The sequence below is a fragment of the Sinohyriopsis cumingii genome, chromosome 8, assembly GCF_028554795.1.
Source record: "Sinohyriopsis cumingii isolate HCF-2022 chromosome 8, ASM2855479v2, whole genome shotgun sequence".
Classification (NCBI taxonomy): Eukaryota; Metazoa; Mollusca; class Bivalvia; order Unionida; family Unionidae; genus Sinohyriopsis; species Sinohyriopsis cumingii.
This window is the reverse complement of record NC_142968.1, coordinates 119,594,990-119,615,931: the sequence shown is the minus strand read 5'-3', so window position 1 is coordinate 119,615,931 and position 20,942 is coordinate 119,594,990. Positions and strand designations below refer to the sequence as shown.

Below are 20,942 nucleotides of genomic sequence, written 5' to 3'. Positions count from 1 at the left end.
CTGCAACTCTTTCACAAGAAAGCTTTAGACGAAACAGCTTTACCCACTCTAAAAGATTTTAAGACCTTGATGAAAAGTCCAGCACCATCACCAGTACCAGTACCAGTACCGGTATCACCAGTACCCGTGACCAAGACAGAAAAAGGAGAAGAAGAGGAAGGGTTTCAAACTCCACCAGAAAAAGTACGCAAGTTAACAACACCACCTACCTCCAGAATTGGATGGATTAAAAAGATGATGGCCACCCCTTCTTCCTCACAAGAGAAAAAGAAAGTGAAGACAGAAGTGAAGACAGAAGTGAAACAAGAACCGATATCCCCCGCTCAGACATCCTCCTCCTCTTCGACACCTATTGCCGGTCGCACACGCAAAGCCTTGCAATCCAAGAAAATACCCCAAGAGAAAAAGAGTAGCCTCTTCCAAGAGTGGGTGCCTTATTAACACACCAATCAACACAAAAAAATGGAAAAAGTCTTAGCCAGCATTTACTACGATCCCTCTCATCCTGCAGGTTACGCAGGAGTTCAAAAATTGTATCGTGCTGCCAAAACACGACTGAAAAGTCTCCGTTTACCTCAAGTGCAACGATGGTTACAAGAACAAGCTACCTACACTTTACACAAACCCATTCGACGCAAGTTTGCCAGAAGTCGCACCCGAGTGGAAGGCATCGATCATCAATGGCAAGCCGATTTAGCCGATGTCTCTCATTTGGCCAGCTACAATCGTGGTTACAAATATTTGTTTTGTGTCATCGACGTCTTTTCCAAATTTGCCTGGGTCGTGCCCTTGACTTCCAAATCGAGCAGCGAGTTAGTGCGAGCCCTGCAACGGGTGTTGAAACAAAGCGGTCGTCGCCCTCTTCGATGGCAGACGGACAAAGGCACCGAATTTCTGAACCAAGCTTTCCAAAAAGAATTAAAGAAACGTGACATTCATTTTTTTACCACCGAGAATCCCGAAACCAAAGCCAGCATCGTGGAACGTTTTCAACGCACTTTGAAAGAACGTATGTGGAAATATTTTACGCATCACCACACTCTGAAGTACATCGACATCTTACCGCACCTGGTACAAGCGTACAACCAATCTTACCATCGAAGCATCGGACGTGCCCCGCAAGACGTGACTCCCGACAACGAAGTGCTGGTGTTCGAGCGCCTGTTTGGTACGTCCCCGACGAGGGCTGTCCCCAAGAAAAGTGGAGAGTTGGCCGTAGGAGATTGGGTGCGCATTGGCAAAACCAAACGCACTTTCGACAAAGGTTACTTACCTAACTGGACGACCGAATTGTTTCGCGTCACTGGACGAGTGCATGGTCGTCATCCTACCGTCTATAAATTGGAAGACATGAACGGAGAAGTGCTCAAAGGAACGTTTTATTTGCCCGAGTTACAACGTGTGACCAAAAAAGAAGACGACGTGTACGACATCGAAAGCATTCTCGAACGCAGAACCCGTAAAGTGGGCAAACGACGTGTCAAAGAAGTCAAAGTACGTTGGAAAGGATATCCACCCAGTTTCGATTCTTGGATCGACGCTTCGCAAGTCATCGACTATAAAAAGAAGAAGTGACCATCATGCCCTTTCACACAGCAGACGCAGCTACGTCGACCACTCCTTCTTCACCCAGTTCTTCTGTGCAAGATTTACAAAAACAACCCTTGTGGGTGTGGTGTGGAGAACGTGTGCCTAAAACGCAAATCGTCTTTTTCTGCCAAATCTTCGTGGTGTATTGTGTCATCGGGGCAGCCATCGCCAATTTGAGTTTGCAACAAGGAGACAAACAATTGTGGACCATTTTATTGAGCAGTTGCATCGGTTACCTGCTTCATAATCCCTCCCTGAAATTCTCCTCGAACGGGAACCCCGGGAACCTTGTGTCCAGTGCCAGTGCCAGTCACCAGTCCAACCACAACCAGAACCCCATTTTTGGTGGAGACACGCCTCTGACTTCCAGTAATAACCCCTCGGACAGCCACAGAACTCTGGAATTATGAGTCACCAAAACCAATTTTACTTAACCTTACCCAGTGACAGTTCCATGGAAGTGTTTCCCAACAACACGTTGTGCTGTTACACGGCCAAATTACCTCAGGCCATCCCCTTAGATCACGAAGCCCATTGGGAAGTGGCTTTGGTAGAAATGATTCACCCTACACAAATCAAAAACATCACTGAAACTCAAAACACTTTTGACGTCGAAATTTTGGACACAGCACTGCAGCAAACCATGACGGGCAGTCCTCAACATAACTCACATCTTGCAAAGGAACTATTACCACGCAGCAGTGACTCTTCTCCTCCTCTTTTCGTTTATCGCTTTAAAATTAATTCAGGCCATTATTTTAGTGGTCAACATCTGGTGGAGACCATCGCTGACAAATTCTATGCAACCTTTGACAAAGTTCTGACCAAAGTAAATAAACGTGTCACCATTCAGTACCATCAACAGTCTCATCGTCTACTCATCAAATTTGATAGTGAGGAAAGAAGTATACGTATTAAATTTTGCCCTGGATTGTATGACATTTTGGGTGGAGACCTCAATTTGGTCACGGATAAGCAGACCAAAAAAATTAAAATGGCAGAGATTGACAACGACATGCATTTTGCAAGGTATTTTCGTTTCCCGGTAGAACTGAACCAAGGACTGAATTTGATGTTCGTGTACTCCGATGTGGTGGAGTACAACGTGGTGGGACACACCTCCGTACCATTACTGCGTGTCATTCCTTTCAAAGTAAATTCTGCCACGGTCACTGACGAGGAAGGTGGAAACACTTACCACGTCCACCGCGAATTTGTCCATCCTCATTATTTGCCTGTCAGCAAGTCTTATTTGGACACGGTCAACATTGCTATAAAAGGAGATCTGGGACAAAATATTCCATTCACCAAAGGAAAAGTCACGGTGAAACTCCATTTTCGAAAACGGTTTTCTCACGACTCGTAAGTCATGTATCCAGTGTACCGAGGGGTTGCTCGACAGCGAGGACACGGTTTAGGAGATATGTTAAAATCGGCCTTTCGTTCGGTGGCCCCGGTGTTGAAACCGATGGTGACACGCGGATTGCACGCCTTGAAAGATGCGGCACTGACGCAAGGCAAAGAATTTCTCCAAAATGTCATCATCGACAAACAAAACCCTAAAGAAGCCTTCATGAGGGCTGGCAAAAATGTCTTGCTGCAAACGGGTAAAGACATTTTAGGCCGACGAGACACACCTATAAATGCCCTGCACGCTACCGAGTCAGGCATTCAGCAAGGACAAGGCAGAAAGAGACGACGAAGAAAACACCCTTTCACCAGACTTCAAGCTAGAAAGGCCAAGAAAAGAAGAACCGTTCGAGACTTAGACGTTTTCGATTATTGAGAAAGAACAGAACAAAATGATGCACCGAGAGTCTTGCGCTTGTTCCAAGACGGAACTGGATCTGTTTGCCATGCCCCCCACCATGATGACCATGCAAGAATCCCAATGGGTGGAATTTCATCCCGTTTCCTCATTGGCCGATTCCGCTCCCATCGAGTTTGAAATCAAAGGACAACCAGAAGATTACATCGATCTGAATAGCAGTTACTTGTACTTGAAAGTCAAAGTTCTAGATAAGGATAATAAAGCAGTAGAAGACACTGAGAATATAGCTCCCGTCAACAATTTCATGCATTCCTTGTTCAGCTCAGTGGACTTGTACTTGAATAACAAACTGGTCAGCAGCAGCATGGATACTTACCCTTACCGTGCCTACCTGGAAAATCTCTTGACGTACGGAATAGATGCCAAGGATACTCATCTCAATGCCTGTGTGCTATGGGAACCTGACGAAGCGAAGGCGTTTGACGAACTAGATAAAGACAATGACGGCTTTGTGGAAAGACGAAAGAAAATCCTAGGTGAACAGAGTTTAGAACTGATGGATCGTTTGCATTTGGACATGTGGTTGCAAGAGAAATATTTGCTGAACGGGGTCAATATCCGCTTGAGACTGAATCGCAGCAGTACCGCTTTCCATTTGTTGGCTGATACTACTGCTGGCAATCCTAAAAGCAAAATCGAGGAGGCCAAACTCTACGTACGACGCGTGGAAGTGTTACCTAAAGTAGGTAACGACATCAGTCAGACGTTGAGCAGAACGACCGCCAAGTATCCCATACGACGCGTGGAAGTGAAAACCTTCACCATTCCCGCTAACCATCATTCCATGATCGAAGATCATCTGTTCCAAGGACAGTTACCCAAACGTTTGATCCTTGGTATGGTCTCAAATTCAGCCTTCAACGGAGCCTTCGGTGAAAATCCTTTCAACTTTCAACACTTCAACGTGAAGAAAATCGAAGTCAGTCGCGATGGCAAGACCTTGTGTACCCGACCTTTTGAACCTGACTTTACCAAGAACAATTACTTGAGATCGTACTTGTCCCTGTACGAAGCCACCGGCCAGTTAGGAACCAACACCAGTCACGGCATTACGTACGACGATTACGCAGGAGGCTATGCTTTGTGGGCTTTCGATTTCACTCCAGACCAAGGCAGCGACGAGGGACATTTCCACCCTATAAAATCAGGCCAGATTCGTGTGGAACTTCAGTTTGCAGATAAACTACCAGCGACAGTGAACGTCATCCTCTATGCAGAATTCGATAATACCATAGAAATCAACAGTTTGAGAGAAGTCATTCTAGATTATTAGAAGTCATGGAAGATTGTTATCCCTCTTTACCTAGTGGATAAACTTTGGACATGGAATGTGAGGAGACCGCGGAAGGAGAAGAATCTCAAGACAAAGACGAAGAAGTGATCGTTATGAAGTCGAGATGGCCAGAACAAGAAGCCCATTTAGTCTCCTGTTTTGCCAAACACTTGGTCGACAAAATGACGGAATTGATCAAGAAAAATTGTTATGGATGTCAAAACGATCATCCCAGTCAAATTCAACACGATAAATGCCTAATGTTGAGTCAAGAAGAAAAATTGGACGAGTATCTGGACGAAGCTTGGAGTCTCATCTCGAACAAAGACGTGTTGCACCAGTGGTATAAAGACTTGCGTGAACATTCTTGTCCACCATTAACCACTCAAGAGATCCATCGTATCGAAGCTCTCCTGAATCAGACTGAGGAAACAGAACGAATAACCGTTTATTCGTCAGACATTTTCAAGCAAAAAGTCAGGATCGAATTGACGACTTATTATTACCTGTGAAGAAGAAAAAAAAACATGGATACCTGGGAACTTTATTACCTTTTGAACCACAGTTCGTATACGTCTTCTTGGAATCCTGTCGTCTGTGCTAAAGATGAACTCCCTCATCGCAAACCTAAAGACCATCAAGCTTACGTGATCAACACGGACGACAGTCATCTCCCAGGAACCCACTGGGTAGCCGTCTACTTTCCTCAAGAAGGATGTGTGGAATATTTCGATTCGTACGGATTGCCCCCTTTGGAAGACGATATCATTGACTTTATGAGAAGAAATGCTTAGACCACCCGATTCAATAATGTGAAATTACAAGGCACAGATTCCTTGGTGTGTGGACAGTACTGTGTGTATTTTCTGCATCATCGCAGCCTGGGCTATTCCTTAGAACATTTAGTGACTCATTTCGATCCTCGTTCTTCTTCAAGAAATGATGTGAAAGTACATCGATGGTTTTGTGACCATTATGCTTATCTTTTGTCTCAAGCTAGGAAACGTAGTGTCCATCAATGGCCTAATGATTTCCAACAGTGGAAATCACAATTTCATTCACAACGTTGTCAGCCCTGTTTAAAGTAGATTGTCAATTGAGATAAAAATGGTTTGTGTTTTGAAAAAAATGTTTGATGTTATATTGTTGGATTATTGTTAAAAATGTTAGAGTTGTTGTTGGTTAGTGTTAAGTGATTTTTGAATAAAAAATGTTGTGTGCTTTTGTCTTTTGTTTAGCTATAAGAATGTTGAATTGATGCTCTTTCATTTCTTACTATCCCTCTCATGACACTCACTAAACGTTGCGACTCAAAAACCGTGTGGGGATGTTTTCCTTCACGTCCGCGCTTTGACTTTAAGAACCGGGGTTGTTTCCAGTCTAACCATCCATTGTCGACTCATCCTCCTACGAAGATGTGCTCCAAACTAGCTAAGCTCAACGAAGCCTACGTGAATTTGCATAGGGTCAGACACAGTCTGATACCGAAGCCAGAAGAAATAGAGAATGTGAGAATGTTAAAAATCACTGAAGACCTGATAGAAGAGCTCTTCAGAGAAGAAATGAACAGGGAAAAAGAAGAATGGACAGAGAAGTACAGACTTCAGAGACAGCAGCAACAGCAGCAACAACAGCAACAGCAGCAGCAGCAGCAGCAACCTGAACCTGACAGAGGCTTTGTCGATTGTCGTATCGACACCAAAGAGTTCTTCTTCTCTTTCCGAAGAAGCAGACCTATTGCCAGAAAGTCTATCCTCAGAGGACATCGCATTCTTAGAAACTAAAAAAAGAATGCCATAGCAAAACAAAAAAACAGCCCTTTTCAGGGCTACCCCAATACTCTAGAAAAGAAATAACGATCGATTTGCCAATGTGTGTAGGTAGAGTAGTGTGAAAATAAACACTAACTCTTTCTTAAAAAATGTGAGGGTATGTGTTTGTGTGTTTGTGTTTGTAAGTGATAAAGTAGGTTGGTGTGGATAGTAGATTAAAATGATGTTTGTTTTTTTGGGCTGTTTGAGGTGTATATTTGGGGTTAGATTGGATTGCTTTGCGTATGTGGATAGTCTATTGAAGTGATTTATAAAAAATTTTACAATAGTGATGGGTAGCATAAAACAGTGAGTGAGTGTTTCTTTTAGGTCCGCGCGTTGTTGTTTTTTTTGGTCATGATCTAGGTAAGATCAATTTTATGTTATTAGGGGGATGTTTTCCATCACGTCCGCGCTTTCACTATAAATTGAAACTCGCTGGGCAGTCTAGCTACCCTTGTTGATTGATCAACACAGCCAGAAGAATGAATAGCAGAATAGTGAAACTGTTAGAACTCCAGATGCACCTGGAATATGCCAGGCGCATAGTAAACGAACTATCAGCGGAGGCTATAGTAGAAGAAGCAAGAGTAAAGAAGGAAGAGGAGGAGAGAAGAGAGAGGGAAGAAGAGGAAAAGAAAAGAGAAGAGAGGATGTCGTTCAATATTCCCGAGACAGAGGATTGGGGTGTTGAAGCGAATCATCCTCCCTCTGCGCTCCCCAGAAGAAAGGTGAAAGAAGACTGGGGAAGAAGATGCGTGTGTGGCGCCAGGCCAGGAAGGTGCAACCATTAGATAGGTGCATCAGGAGTTCAAAAAAACAGCCCTTTTCAGGGCTACCCAATACTCTAGAAAAGAAATAACTATTAATTTGCCAATGTGTGTAGGTAGAGTAGTGTGAAAATAAACACTAACTCTTTTTTAAAAAATTGTGAGGGTATGTGTTAGTGTGTTTGTGTTTGTAAGAGTAAAGGTATGTTTGTGAGAATAGTAGATTATGGGTTTCTTTATTGTTTCTTAGCAAATGTGGAGAGTATAGTTTGGGTTATATTATATGAAATGAAAAAAGTTGGGGGATGTTTTCCTTCACGTCCGCGCGTTGTTTGGTCATGATCTAGGTAAGATAGATTTTATGTTTTTTAGGGGGATGTTTTCCTTCACGTACGCGCTTTAAGTATAAGAACCCACAGTATTCGTCGTTCAAACCATTCTACATAGAAGATGGCTTCAAACCACCTGGATAAATTTCAATCATTGCAAGACGTCCTTGACAATTTGGGCATGATAGAACAAATGCTCGTACCACTCGTTGAAGACCACTATTCTTATAGTCCGCATAGAGTAAAAATGGAAATTAACAACTTAAGAAAAGCAAAGGACATGATCAGTGGTGTGATGAAGGAAATAAAGGAGGAGAAGGAGGATGAAGAGGAAAAGATAACAATAAGAACATGGAACGAAAAAGTTGAAAAAGAAGAAGAAAATGAGAAGAGGAAGAAAGAAGAGGAGGAAGAGAAGAAAGAAGAGGAGGAGAAAAAAAAGAAGAGAAAGAGTGTTGGAGATAAAATAAGAAGTTGGTGGAGGAAAAGAAGAACTTAGAAGCAGAAGAAGAAAACCCAAAGGCCCTTTTCAGGGCCCCCATATATCTCGAAAAGAGATAGCCTTTCCATTGCCTACCCCTTTTTTTTTTAAAAAAAAAAAATTCCATGTTAATTTCCCTTGTACGTATATTAACCCACAATTTATTCCCATGTTAAATGTCCCTTGAGGCTAATCTGACCCACGATTTTTCTCCATGTTAAATTTCCCTTGAGGCTAATCTGACCCACAATTTTCTCCATGTTAATTTCCCTTGAGGCTAATCCTACCCACGATTTTTCTCCATGTTAAATTTCCCTTGAGGCTAATCGGACCCAAGGGTGTTTTTAATGCTAATTCCCATTGAGGCTAATCCTACCCCCCTTTACTACTACGGTGTAAACTATTAGGAACACTGAACAATCCGTTAAAATTGTAATGCAGTTGATGTTACAAATGTTTGTTTATCTGGGAAATATGTTTACCTGGGATATATGTATTTCGCTATAGTGTCTGGTTTCAATAATTTGCAAACCTATTCGCAGGAACAAAATATATATCATTTTATATTATGTTGTAATGTTTCCCTTTACTATTTCAAATGATAAAACTCGAGCTAAAAAAAGTAAGGCATCATAATGAAAATGATTTGAGATCTTAAATAATGTCCCAATTGTAATTTTGTTTTCAAACAATCACGCATGAGCAGTGAAAGTTTGTATATTGGTGTATAAGACTTTTTCAAAATGATATTGTATCTTTGTCAAATAAAACATATTAATAACCAATGAGAACACTTGGAAAACATTATTTTTTTCATATTTTAAAACACGCATACAGACATACATACTCACCCCCATCTATCTATATATATATATATATATATATATATATATATATATATATATATATATATATATATATATATATATATATATATATATAACATTTTTCACACTTAATTATATCAGAGAAATCCGGTGATACTGGTATTATTATTGAAGTATTCTTGATGATGATCGACGTGAATGTATTTTCCATTTGGAAAATCGTGCCCGGAAAACACATGTTAGTGTGCTTGTGTGCATTTGTTTGTTTGTACCCATCAAGCCTTTGTGTTTGTTGCACATCAACTGCAGTACATAGTGGTGTTCTAGTTGACCTCAGTCTGGCACACCTATATACTACATGTAAAGTCTCGCCAGTTATGAATGACGAATTAATTAGTTCGGTACAGCACTAGATTATGCAAATAAACACATATTTTACTGTAGAATTATGTCTTAATCATTAAAAAGACTGTAAAAGTCTTTCGATTGTAAAGCAGTTGAAGACGGAACACAATATTTTTCTGTGAAATATATTCCAGGTTTCAAGCATTATCCGTACTACATTGTTCTTCTAAATTCGTAAATGTTCAATATACGTTTGCATCATGTTTGAATGTTTATCTTTGCTGTTTCACAATATATTCTTTAATGCCTAAGTTGTTAAAGAGTCTTTCAGCATTTGTTTTAAAATCTTACAAAACATGTTGCAAGTGTAATATTAATTTAAGAGAAACTGCTCATGGGCCCTTGTAGCGAGCTTTGAGTATCAGACTGCTGACCCAGGGAACTTGTATCTAGATTCAAGCAAATTATATAAACAATTAGTGAGCAATGTAGAAAAATTAAATAGTTAAAAAGGATTTATCGTCTTCATTGCCTAAAATATCGAATGCGAACGTTCCAATATATTTAACAACGGAAATATTTTAACATACTGAGTCACATACCACTGAAAAATCAACAATGACGAAAAAAGTTTGTTTATATGGCAAATACATAAAAACTAGTTCAGACTGTAATTACGAAAGGGCTTTCGTCGAGAGATATAAACATAACACATGTGCTTTAGTTGTATTGTTCGGCTGAAATGTAAAGATTTGTTTAACTCGGTCACTGTATCTACTCAATACGCTGTTGTTGAAGTCACAGGTCAACATTTATAAAAATGAAGCAAATGTAGCAAAAATGTTTTCGCTGTTACCATTCTACGTCACGTGACACAGTTTCTACGCATACGCGATACGCGGAGCAGAGAGCAGGATATCACCACTCTTCCAACAGTTCCCTAGACCCGGTGCAGTAAATGGCACAATTTCGATGTGTCATACCAAGAAAAGAAGTCTACAGTGAAGAGCAAAATATAAAAATACACGTCCAACACATACACACACACTCACACACACACACACACACACACACACAAAACACACAAACATACACACACACACATATATCCCCGACCAACTACTACCAAAGCAAACTAATTACTGCCTTATTTAATATGTTTTTAAATTAGACAATATATGTAGCTAAACAATAGCAACACGCACAAGATGAAACATAATTATTAATGCAGCATATTCATTAAAGAAAACAGTGTGAAACATTATGGATTTTTATTGCGGTAACTAAGATCAGTTGCATGTAATTACAGTGACATGAAACTATGCTTGATAAAGATTATATATGGAAAGATCATACCATTTTCTTCTATAAACGTACATATATGACCCGATTCATGCGAAAACTGGACTTACGACATTGATCGGAAAACGCTGTAAAGCCCTGCTAAGTATGATTTCAAATTGTCGCAAGTACCGCTTAGGCGAAAGTGATTTCTCTATTTCAAGAGCGATTTATACTGGGTTTAAAAAAACTGTTGCATGTTTTTCACTGATTTTGCAGATGACAGTGTATTCATGGTATGTTTATCTTTAATTTGATATAAATATGTCACAATACAGCAACTATATGAATACATGTCATTGATATAATGATTTATTATTGACCATAACTTATCAATTAGTGTATTATTTTTAGATAGACACATGAAACTAAACCTTATGAATTTATAATATTTTAAGAGAGGTATTGAATATTTGGTTAGGAAGTTGAGAAGTATAAAATTGTATCTTGATTTCGTTTCGGCATGTGTTTTTAGAGGGTATATTTAATTAAATTATGGTATATCATGCATTTTTTTCCGACGAGAACAAGGCAGAAATACTATCTGGTTATTCACATTTTTAATTGATTTGTCTGGACATTTCGGACAAAATCCAATATAACAAAATAAAATAAACCTAAGAATCGTTAACTGCGCGGGGAATGATTTATTTTTAAAAAATAAATATTTTTTGACCAAATCGTTCTTATATTTATTTTAAAATGCGTTCTTTGCAATTTTAATTGGAAGTTGTATTTGCTGAACACTTCGGTAATATTCCTTCATCGACATAAAATTTGTCAATTCTAGTATCGGATGATCCTATTTTCCCACATAATACAAAAAGGACAGATGAAATGGGAAAACAATTTCTAGTTATTGTAAGTAATTTGAAGCCCGATGACAGAGAATGCAAGAGGGAGGCGATGTACGACGACGTTGTTATCGAAACAAAATAGAAGAGATATAATATATGGACCGCGAGTGATTCTATCAGAAGGATCTGTGGTTGCCGCGAACATGACATTACCACATCTTGACCATGAGAGAAGAATGATAATGAAGCAGTTTTCAAGACTTGAGTTGATTGCAATCTTTGTATATTAATAATTTCTACCCATTAAAAAACAATTTATCATCATAATTTACATCCAATATACAGATGTTGATATTATGCATAATGAAAAACCATAAACCTCTTTAATTAATGTCAGTGTTATTTGATACAATAAAGGCATACTTAAGTATGCCGACAGTTTCATGCACACTTTTTATAAGTTTATTAATTTCCATTTTTTTAACAATTGAAGAAAATAAGAACCAATTAAATGTGACATTTGTTCGTAGCCATGCGCTGTTTTTATGTGTTTGCTTGACTGTGTGGTGTAAACCACCGTATCCGAGCAATTGTTGACGCATCAGATATAATGTTTGTGTAGATCTAGAGGAGATTCCAATATATAGTATGAAAATTTTAGGACAGATGATCGATATTGAGTGTAGTAAGAAGTAAACATCAAACGATTTTGTTTAAGAATTCGAGGGATTTGCAGGTCCTGCCATTAGGACATGATATGTTAAAGATCCTCAGAGGAGTGAAGCTTCATGCGACCCCTGCCGATCCGAAATGTTGCAGCGTACTTCGACAGCAGCGTTATCTTTCATCGAATAACAACCGTTTCTGATCGGCAGTGTTCGCTAAACGCCCCTAAGAAACCTGCAAAAGGTTTACTGATTTTTAGAAAAATAAATTACTTGTTAAATTTTTTTATCTCACATTTTGTGTACTGAAGGTGTTAGGTCGATGGTCTTATATTAGGATACCAAGATACCAGACTATCTGAAAAATATATATGAAGTTTAGCTCAATTTTAAAGTTTATATAAGCTGTTTTGCTTGAGCTATAGAAACCGTTTGTTTGTTAATCTATTACTGAGAAAATGTCAAGATAGATAACCAAATTATAAGGTTACAAGTTTATTTTATTTTATTTATTTCTCGTAATTATATTTCGACCCAGCACAGGGTGTGACAAAATACTTGTTCGAGAAATCTTCATGCCCTTATTCCTGCAGGAATTGTTGTTATTTTTCTGTTGGTTCGTGTAATACAGTTTTCTGAGATTCGGCCATGTAAATAGAACATCTGCCAACTAAAATAGTCTTGTTAAGCTGTCCAGGTCTTTTAGTCTTGGGAATGGAAATGTGCTGCTCATGCGCATTATTGTATTTAGTGAGTTGCAGAAGGCTTTTTAAATTTACCTATGTAAGGCTATATTAACTGGGTACAAGCTTCCAAGTTCTTCTCGTTGAATATGATATTCATTATAAGATTACATACATAAGCACCTGTTGCTGACTTTTCCAGACAGATCCAACTGTTTTTAGTGAGGTATGGTATCTAAATCCAAAACATTTGCTTTCTTGTTGTTAGGATTTGCCCAATTAATTGGACTGTGGCTAATACAGTGGACAAATTTGTCATAACTCTTTGTCATGTAGACGTGATGGTTGCGCTGCAGCATGCACTTGACTTTTTAAAGCTGTTGAAAGGTAATATCGTCCTGGGCAGCCTCGGTGGCTCATTGATCAGCGTGCCCGACTCACGACGATTGAAATGAAGCATATTTTAATACTACCAACGGACCATCCTGGGTTCTCCACCGTCTTGCTGTTGTGAGTTCTTGACAAGGCAATTCAATTGCCTCACTAAATAACCCACTTATGTTGCTGTGCCGTAAGGCACTAAACCAAACCAAAACAGCTGTATTGATGCGGGTGATCAAACTAACAAAAATGTCATTACAGTTGTTAATCTGTTTAGCATAAGAATTTGTTTAGCATAAGAATTTATACTATACGAAAAAGCGTTCAGACTTTAAGTCACATTTAAGTTGAAGATTAATACTAATTGCCAAAAAAAGCGCTGCTAGAACGACTTACTATTCATGTTAAATTGGTAACAGACTCAGTTGAGGATGCCGTCATGAAATTTATAAGGCTCCTCTACCCCTCTACATTAGAAATCATCACAAGCAGAAAGCGTATAAAGTTCACATTTTCATAAATGTACATATCATGCTTCATAAAATATTTAAAATATTTTGCATTTGTGCGTAACTCTTGCCGAAGTTTCCAGTATGGTCAGAAAACTTAATGTGTATATTCACCGTTGTTACTTGTTAGCACGTTGAAAATATGTGTGTGTATGTGTGCATTTTATAATTTTAACGTTGCCTTAGCCATTTGTCAGTTATATCGATACGATGTCTTTAATGTGACAGTTCATAGTGATGTTTAGAACCGGGGCATCATTACTCAGCGATGTAGCATCAGCTCCCACCATGTCACATTACCCTGACACCGGGCCGACCAGTCCTAACAGTAACCTCTTAATGATGAGGGCCAAGCGAGGCAGCTGCTATTACCATTTTATAAGTCTTTTGTATGACTCGATCGGGGTTCGAACCCGTGATCTCCCGCATCCGAGGCGGACTCTTTAACCACTTAAGCCATCGCAGCTATCCCCTTGAAAATGAAATTGAGTTTACAGTTACCCATTGTTTTGTGTAATGCTGTTCTGCTAAGGCTCTGTATTATGTACTTTTGCAACTGGCCAGACATATCATTCTGCCGAATAATATTTTGGTTCATTCTTACCAAAAACGTTGAAAGTTATATATGTTATGAGTGTGAAAAAGAGATACATCTTTAATATAAATTGATTTCATGAATATGAAACACAATAAAACCACTGTTTCACGCAATTTCCATCGCTAAAATGCCAAAGTTAATCTTGCATTTATTGGAGGAATACAGTGCGATACACGCTGCCTAGGAATATTCGATCATGTGTAAAAAAAGCTTCTAGCCTAAATGATCTTTTGAAAAGTATATTTTCATTTAAAGAAATGTGCTACCAAGACAGCGACACCTAAGTTGTACGGTCTTGTATTTATTGGTAATATTGAAGCTGTGCTAGTGATCTAAAATTTAATTGTGTAGTTTCCATAAATGCATTTGTTTTTCCGTGTTGAATCTATTGAAGGATTTCTGCTTGGTTCCTGTCTGAACAATTAAATAAAATGCTCATGATGTTTGCTCTGTATCGTACTCTATTTAATATTAAGTGAAAGTACAATAATGCACATTGTTGGATATATATATATATATATATATATATATATATATATATATATATATATATATATATATATTCAGCTCGTGTTTCATACGCTGGTAGTATCCCGGGGAACGATCTTTAAGTAAGATTAATGTAAAATGCATTAGGCGTAGAATCAGTCGACCTTGCATGATATTTTATTTTATAAGGTTGGTGAAATCATCTAAAGACAGATGCTATTGTCCCTATTATTTCAAAGCAGTAATGTTATTTGCTTTTCTAGTGAATCATTAATATAATTGGATATAATTGTAGTCCCATTTGGCATTTATGTATATCCATTAAAAAGGGATATTTTTGTTGATGTTAATTTAACTGTAACCCCTAAACGTCCACCTCAATGATGGACATTTTTATAGATATGGAATATAACGTTAGCTTGCGTGTCGTCATCTGTGCTTATATGACACTTCATTTGATATCACAATACAAGTGGCCAGGTCGTTAATGAAATGCAGGTATCATGCTTTGGTATGTATATTATTTAACAACACGAAGCAATATTGGCTTACAATCTATAAACCTTGCATCTTCGATCTTATATTTGCATTCAGTGTCACAACTTGCTTAACATGTCTTAACTTCTCGATTCGATTCGCTCAAACATCGGACAAGTGGTGCTGAAAAAACAGACGATGATATGGATAATACTATTAATTCGTCCGCAATCAAGTAAATGTACTAAGATTTTCAGACCGAATCACATTAAAGCTTTTGGCTTTGAACTCTTAATTTGTACTACCTATTTCTTATCCCTCCTCGTTAGACTTTTTCAAATACCTTAGTTAAAACAAATTGCCACACACATACGGTTTTCTTTTCGTGAATATTGCATGTTAAAACTGTTTATGAAATGAGAATATCTACGATTGCTTTTTAACCCAAACTGAAAATCATCTAAAAGATAGTGGGTTTTTTTAGAAAAATATGCTATATTGGTATTTAAAATAGATCATTTCCATATAATTCTAAATTGGAACATGCCTTTCTAGTTATCTACGTTAGATAAATAATCATTTTCGCAAATTGGGGTAAAGTAAAATGTCGTTCACGAACCTGGGGATAAGGGAAATAAAGTATTGTCTAGAAACATTTGTGTATTCAGTGTCAAGTTTGAAGTACTGAACATTTAAGTAGTATAGGGGGACAATAGAGCGACAATATAGACACATATATTTTACATTTCAGGTTGTCCCAAAATCCTAAGTTGAATTCGAGTGTTTGCCACCGGTATGTGCTCTTATAGCGACATCGTCGGAAATGCTATAAATCTATTTACAGCTTTCAAACGATGCATTTGTCTAACTGAAAATGTTACATTATAAGGTGGTAGGTCAGTTTGGTGGGAATTGTAACATGTTGGGATCTGTCTAGACTCAAATGGAAATTTAAGAATTTCACTAAAAACAAATCCTACCCGTATTACAGACAGAATGTTTGCAATACTCGAGCCACATTGGGTTCCTTTCATTTAGGGACTGACTCTATATCTGAATTTAATAACAGCCTGTTGTGTTCTTGCATAAAGATGACACAGTTCTCATTCATCAATATTGTCGCATGAAACATACACTTACTTATATTTTACCATAAAGTCAGTGCACCCATTTACAAAATTAACTATGTGTTATGTATAATATTTTTTGGACCTGGGAGGCGAGTTGCATTTCAGATAGTGTTAAAACTCAGTATTTCACATTAAACTACAGAGAGAGAGAGAGAGAGAGAGAGAGAGAGAGAGAGAGAGAGAGAGAGAATTTGATATAGTTACCGATATTGTACGAGGGAACGTTATAGTCATAAACTCCCTGAGTTTGAATATGATGTGGTGTCCAATCTAAATAAACAAATGCAAATCAATACACGATTATTGTCACTTCTTGTGTAACATGGTTTTGTGTGATTTAGGTTTTTCACAATAAGGTAGTTTATAAAAGTGAATTGGTTTTAAACCTAATGAAACATTTGATCAAACTTTCTTATGCGATGTTTACTGTATTTTTAATGAAACATTTGACCAAACTTTCGTTTACGATATTTACTGTATTTATATTTTTGGATAACAAAGTATAGGTCAATGCTGGAAAAATATGCAATGTTACATATGGAATTTCAACAGAGACTTCACGTACTATATTTTACCATCACTCGGATAGGGTTTGCGGAGTACGTTTTAATGGGCACTGCTTGTGTACTATCTCAGTAATACTGATAGCGATGTCCGTGTTCAGATATCTTCAAATTTACACACTTTTAGTATTACGAATCTATGGTCTTAACAAAGTATTTGAATAGAGCAAATACCAACACGCTTAGTGAAATTCAGCAAATAATTTATTTATTTTGAATACAAAACTAAGTATTAAAAATAACTAAGAGTATTGCTAATTAAATCCCACATAGTCCGAAAAGTTTTATCACGAGTCCTAATGAAATAACGTTCTAATTATTTTACAGTGGTGTTCGAAAAAATAACCATCTCTGATAGAGTTGCTGTGCCTTTAGACTTCAATGCATGAAGTGTGATGTGATGATATACCAAAAGTCTTCCAATTAAATATAATAATATAATCAAATATATATTTGTCGGCATTGACTATAACTCCAAATGAATGATTCTTTCTAAGAATATTATTTGTTTTTACAAATTTAAATTGATAAATTTCAACCCAGTGAAATACTGAACACAACAATAAGACTGATTTCTTTTTCAGATGTTATCGAAGGAATTAATACTTTCTCATATTAACAAGATTATAAAGAAATATGGGACAGTAAAATGATAATAAAGAACATTGTTCTTAATGTAGACTAGGATAATGATTCTAATATGCAATCCAGTCTCAAAAGGAAATGTTAACTATATATTATTTCTTTACAATATGAAAAAGAACATTAATTGTGTATCTAGTTCGGAACAACATGAGACTGATTTTGGACAAGGCCATATCCAAAATATACCTATACATAACATTCATTCAAATAAATAAAAACCAAACAGTACAGATTAAATATGCATTACAATAAATATTTAGAGATGGTAGTGGGATTGGAATATCATAGGTATTTATCCTAATTTATAAACACATTTTAATTTTTGTACATTAAAGACTGTCTATACTAAGAGGAATGCCTATATATATATATATATATATATATATATATATATATATATATATATATATATATATATATATATATGTTCATGAACACTATTTGTAGTGAAACTATTATATGTTTTTTGTTTCTCAGTTTCAATGTGAAAATTTTATTAGAAAAATATACATGTAAAATGATTTCATTTTCAAAGAAACATCCAGAACAAAGTTGATACATTTTCATTTTTGCAGATTGTCAAAATGGCAGAACGCACTGGAATTCCACGTCCTACAAAAGAGGCAATAAAGCTCTCCAAATTGACTACATGGGATTTGAAAAAGAGTACCAATGCTTTGAATTTTGTGCGAAGGAGCCACGCTGCAAAGCTGTGTATATCTATGAACTTAAAAAGAGTGAGTCCTACAACTGTATGAGTTTCACAGAGAATACCAGAGTCATGCCTGATGCTTTTATTAAAGCGGGACGTCCAACTGAAAGAGTTTACGACAGACACTGTGACGGTAGGTACGATAATACTGTAAACATTGTCGGAGTTCTCAGAGCCAACTGATATTATACAATGTAGCAAATATTTGTACAATGTACACATAAACTTCCCAATAAGTATCCATGTTAACTGAAAACGAATGTTGCAAAATGTAAGATTTAACTCGTGCAGTATATTGTTATATTTGTAGTAAATTTTAGTATATTCTATTATAGGCTGGCGTAATTAGCCGATGAATCAACATTTATCCACTTTCTCGTCAAAATGCATGTCATTCGTTTTTTATTTATAGGTTCAATATTGCCCTACTATAGATGCAAACAATTAATATAGGAAGAGTGTAGACATGTTCATATGGTTCAATATTGCCCTACTATTGACACAAATAAACGCTCACTGTGTCCATACTACACCGGAGGCCCAGTGGTTAGAGCGTCCGCCTAGGAAACGGGATGTAGTGGGTTCGAACCCCGGCCGAGTCATACCCAAAACTTACAAAAATGGTACTAACAGCTGCCTCGCAAGGCGCTCAGCATTAAGAGGTTAGTGTTAGGACTGGTCGGCCTGGTGTCAGGATAATGTGGCTGGGTGGGACATCATGCTACATGTCTGCAGCATGATGCGCCAGTGCTAGACATCACTAAAACTGCCAAACAGCAGACATCGTAGCGATATGATTGAAACATTGTTACAGCTACGTTAAAAATCTAATCACACACCCACACACACACACACACACACACACACACACACAGACACACTGTGTCCAAGAACGAGCTTAGAAGGAAATATGGAGTTTTGTGTTAGAAATGAGGAAGGAAGAAACTAAAAATAAGCAACAAAGATAAAACATATATTTGTGGTGAAAGTTACAGATGACATAGAAAAAAATACAAATAATGTAAAAGACGTATCAATAAGCACACACCTCCGAAATGCATCATCGGACACTGTAACATGTATGTAGGCAAGCACGAATATGATAACCATCCTCCTTAGCATTATTATTATTATTATTATTATTATTTTTATTATTATTATTTTCAGATGCGTGTTTCGTGCCCAAGGATTTAAAAGAATTTTCATTTTACCCCGTAGACTCTCCATATACTTTCACGAAAGTGCAGGATGGGACGGTTATGTTTATTAAATGTCATAGTCGTGAATTAAGAGCGGTTCCGGACCTGGTGACATGCATGGGTGGACAATGGAGTCATCCAACTGAGAGAATAGCATGTATCCGTTAAAGATTATGTTTATGGGACTGGCATATTACTAGTTGTATTGAATGGAGCATAGCTTCTAAATTATATAAAGAGTGACTAATTCAAGCAGCGCATATTGTCGACAATATCCATTAGTATAAGAAAGGATATGTTTAAGTTGGTAAACTATACTTATGAAATGATTCAAGTTTGAACTAACAGTCACAAATCTTTAAGTCCTATTGCTATGAATAACATTGATTGTAGCGGTATCTGAAGTTGCATATTACCTGAAGTAAACTTATATTTATCAGTGTTTGAATTCACTTTAATTTGTATTTAAGACTAGGATAAAAACTAATGCATGTGCGTAAAAATGATCTCATTTCTCTTAATTATTATGCACGTCTGAGTCCGAAACTTTCCATCAATTTATTGTATGACGAAATGCACCATTTTGAAAATGTGCAACTCTATATACATGTCAGACTTGTGTTAGCTTCATTATAGCCGGAAATAAGAAGGCAATGTGACTGTAGTGTCTACCTAGTATCGAGCTAGCTATTTGAAGCAAACCAGGAACAATGTGGAATATAATGAAATTAACTTAAAAGCCCCCATAAGCCTAGGATGTGAATGGGTAGAAAATTACCAGTGATGTAAAGAATTTGCTGGGAAATACATTATGTCCGAACAGAATGACAAAAAAACCTATTTTAATTTTAAGAAGAGCTCCAATTATCAAAGGAAAAATCGATTATTTTCATGTAAGCATTTATGTTTAGCGAGATATTGCTGTCTCTTTCAAAGTCTTCAACAGTTATTCCAAATGAATCAGATTTGACAGATGTCACATATTCTAGGAATTGATGTTACAATGTCTATGTCAATACTTGTGTTTTTCTTTCTCTCTCTCCTTCTCTTCTCTCTCTCCTCCTTCTCATATTGTAACTGCATTTGTTTTTCTTTTAACTGCATTTGTCTTTCTTTCTCTTCTTCTTCTGTTTGTAAATGCATTTGATTTTCTTTCTTTCTTATTTCTGACGTTCCAGCTTCCTTAACCCCAAGTCCATATTTGATTTTAATTTTAATTCCTTCATTCTTATGTCAGGGTCTGATACAAACTTTTTGATCGAAAACAAAGCACTTTTATTCAAAATATTCTTTTATACCAAATATTGAACCAAACTATTTCTTATTTCCTGTTTCGTTAAGGAATCCTTTACGTCAGAAAGATCATCTTTTTTGAAAATGTTCCTGGATATGATTTGAAAGAAAGATATCTACTTTTGATCACATTTTAGAAAACGCTTGCCGATTTCACTAAAAGTTGCAAACACTAGGAGATATCTAATTTCAAGAAACACAGT

At 37.1% G+C, this 20,942-nt stretch overlaps 1 protein-coding gene across 6 annotated transcripts in view; it reads left to right on the top strand.

Annotated features, from left to right (window-relative positions):
• LOC149794503 (sushi, von Willebrand factor type A, EGF and pentraxin domain-containing protein 1-like) overlaps positions 1 to 19,886 on the top strand; it is a 184,760-nt gene extending 164,874 nt beyond the window's left edge. For all 6 annotated transcript variants that reach the window (XM_089968753.1, XM_089968751.1, XM_089968752.1 and 3 more), the window contains 2 exons: positions 18,111 to 18,380; positions 19,415 to 19,886. In XM_089968753.1, the coding sequence (XP_089824879.1) occupies positions 18,111 to 18,380; positions 19,415 to 19,614 (470 nt within the window). In that variant the 3' untranslated portion in view covers positions 19,615 to 19,886. The remainder of the gene's footprint in view (positions 1 to 18,110; positions 18,381 to 19,414) is intronic.
• The last annotated feature ends 1,056 nt before the right edge of the window (positions 19,887 to 20,942 follow it).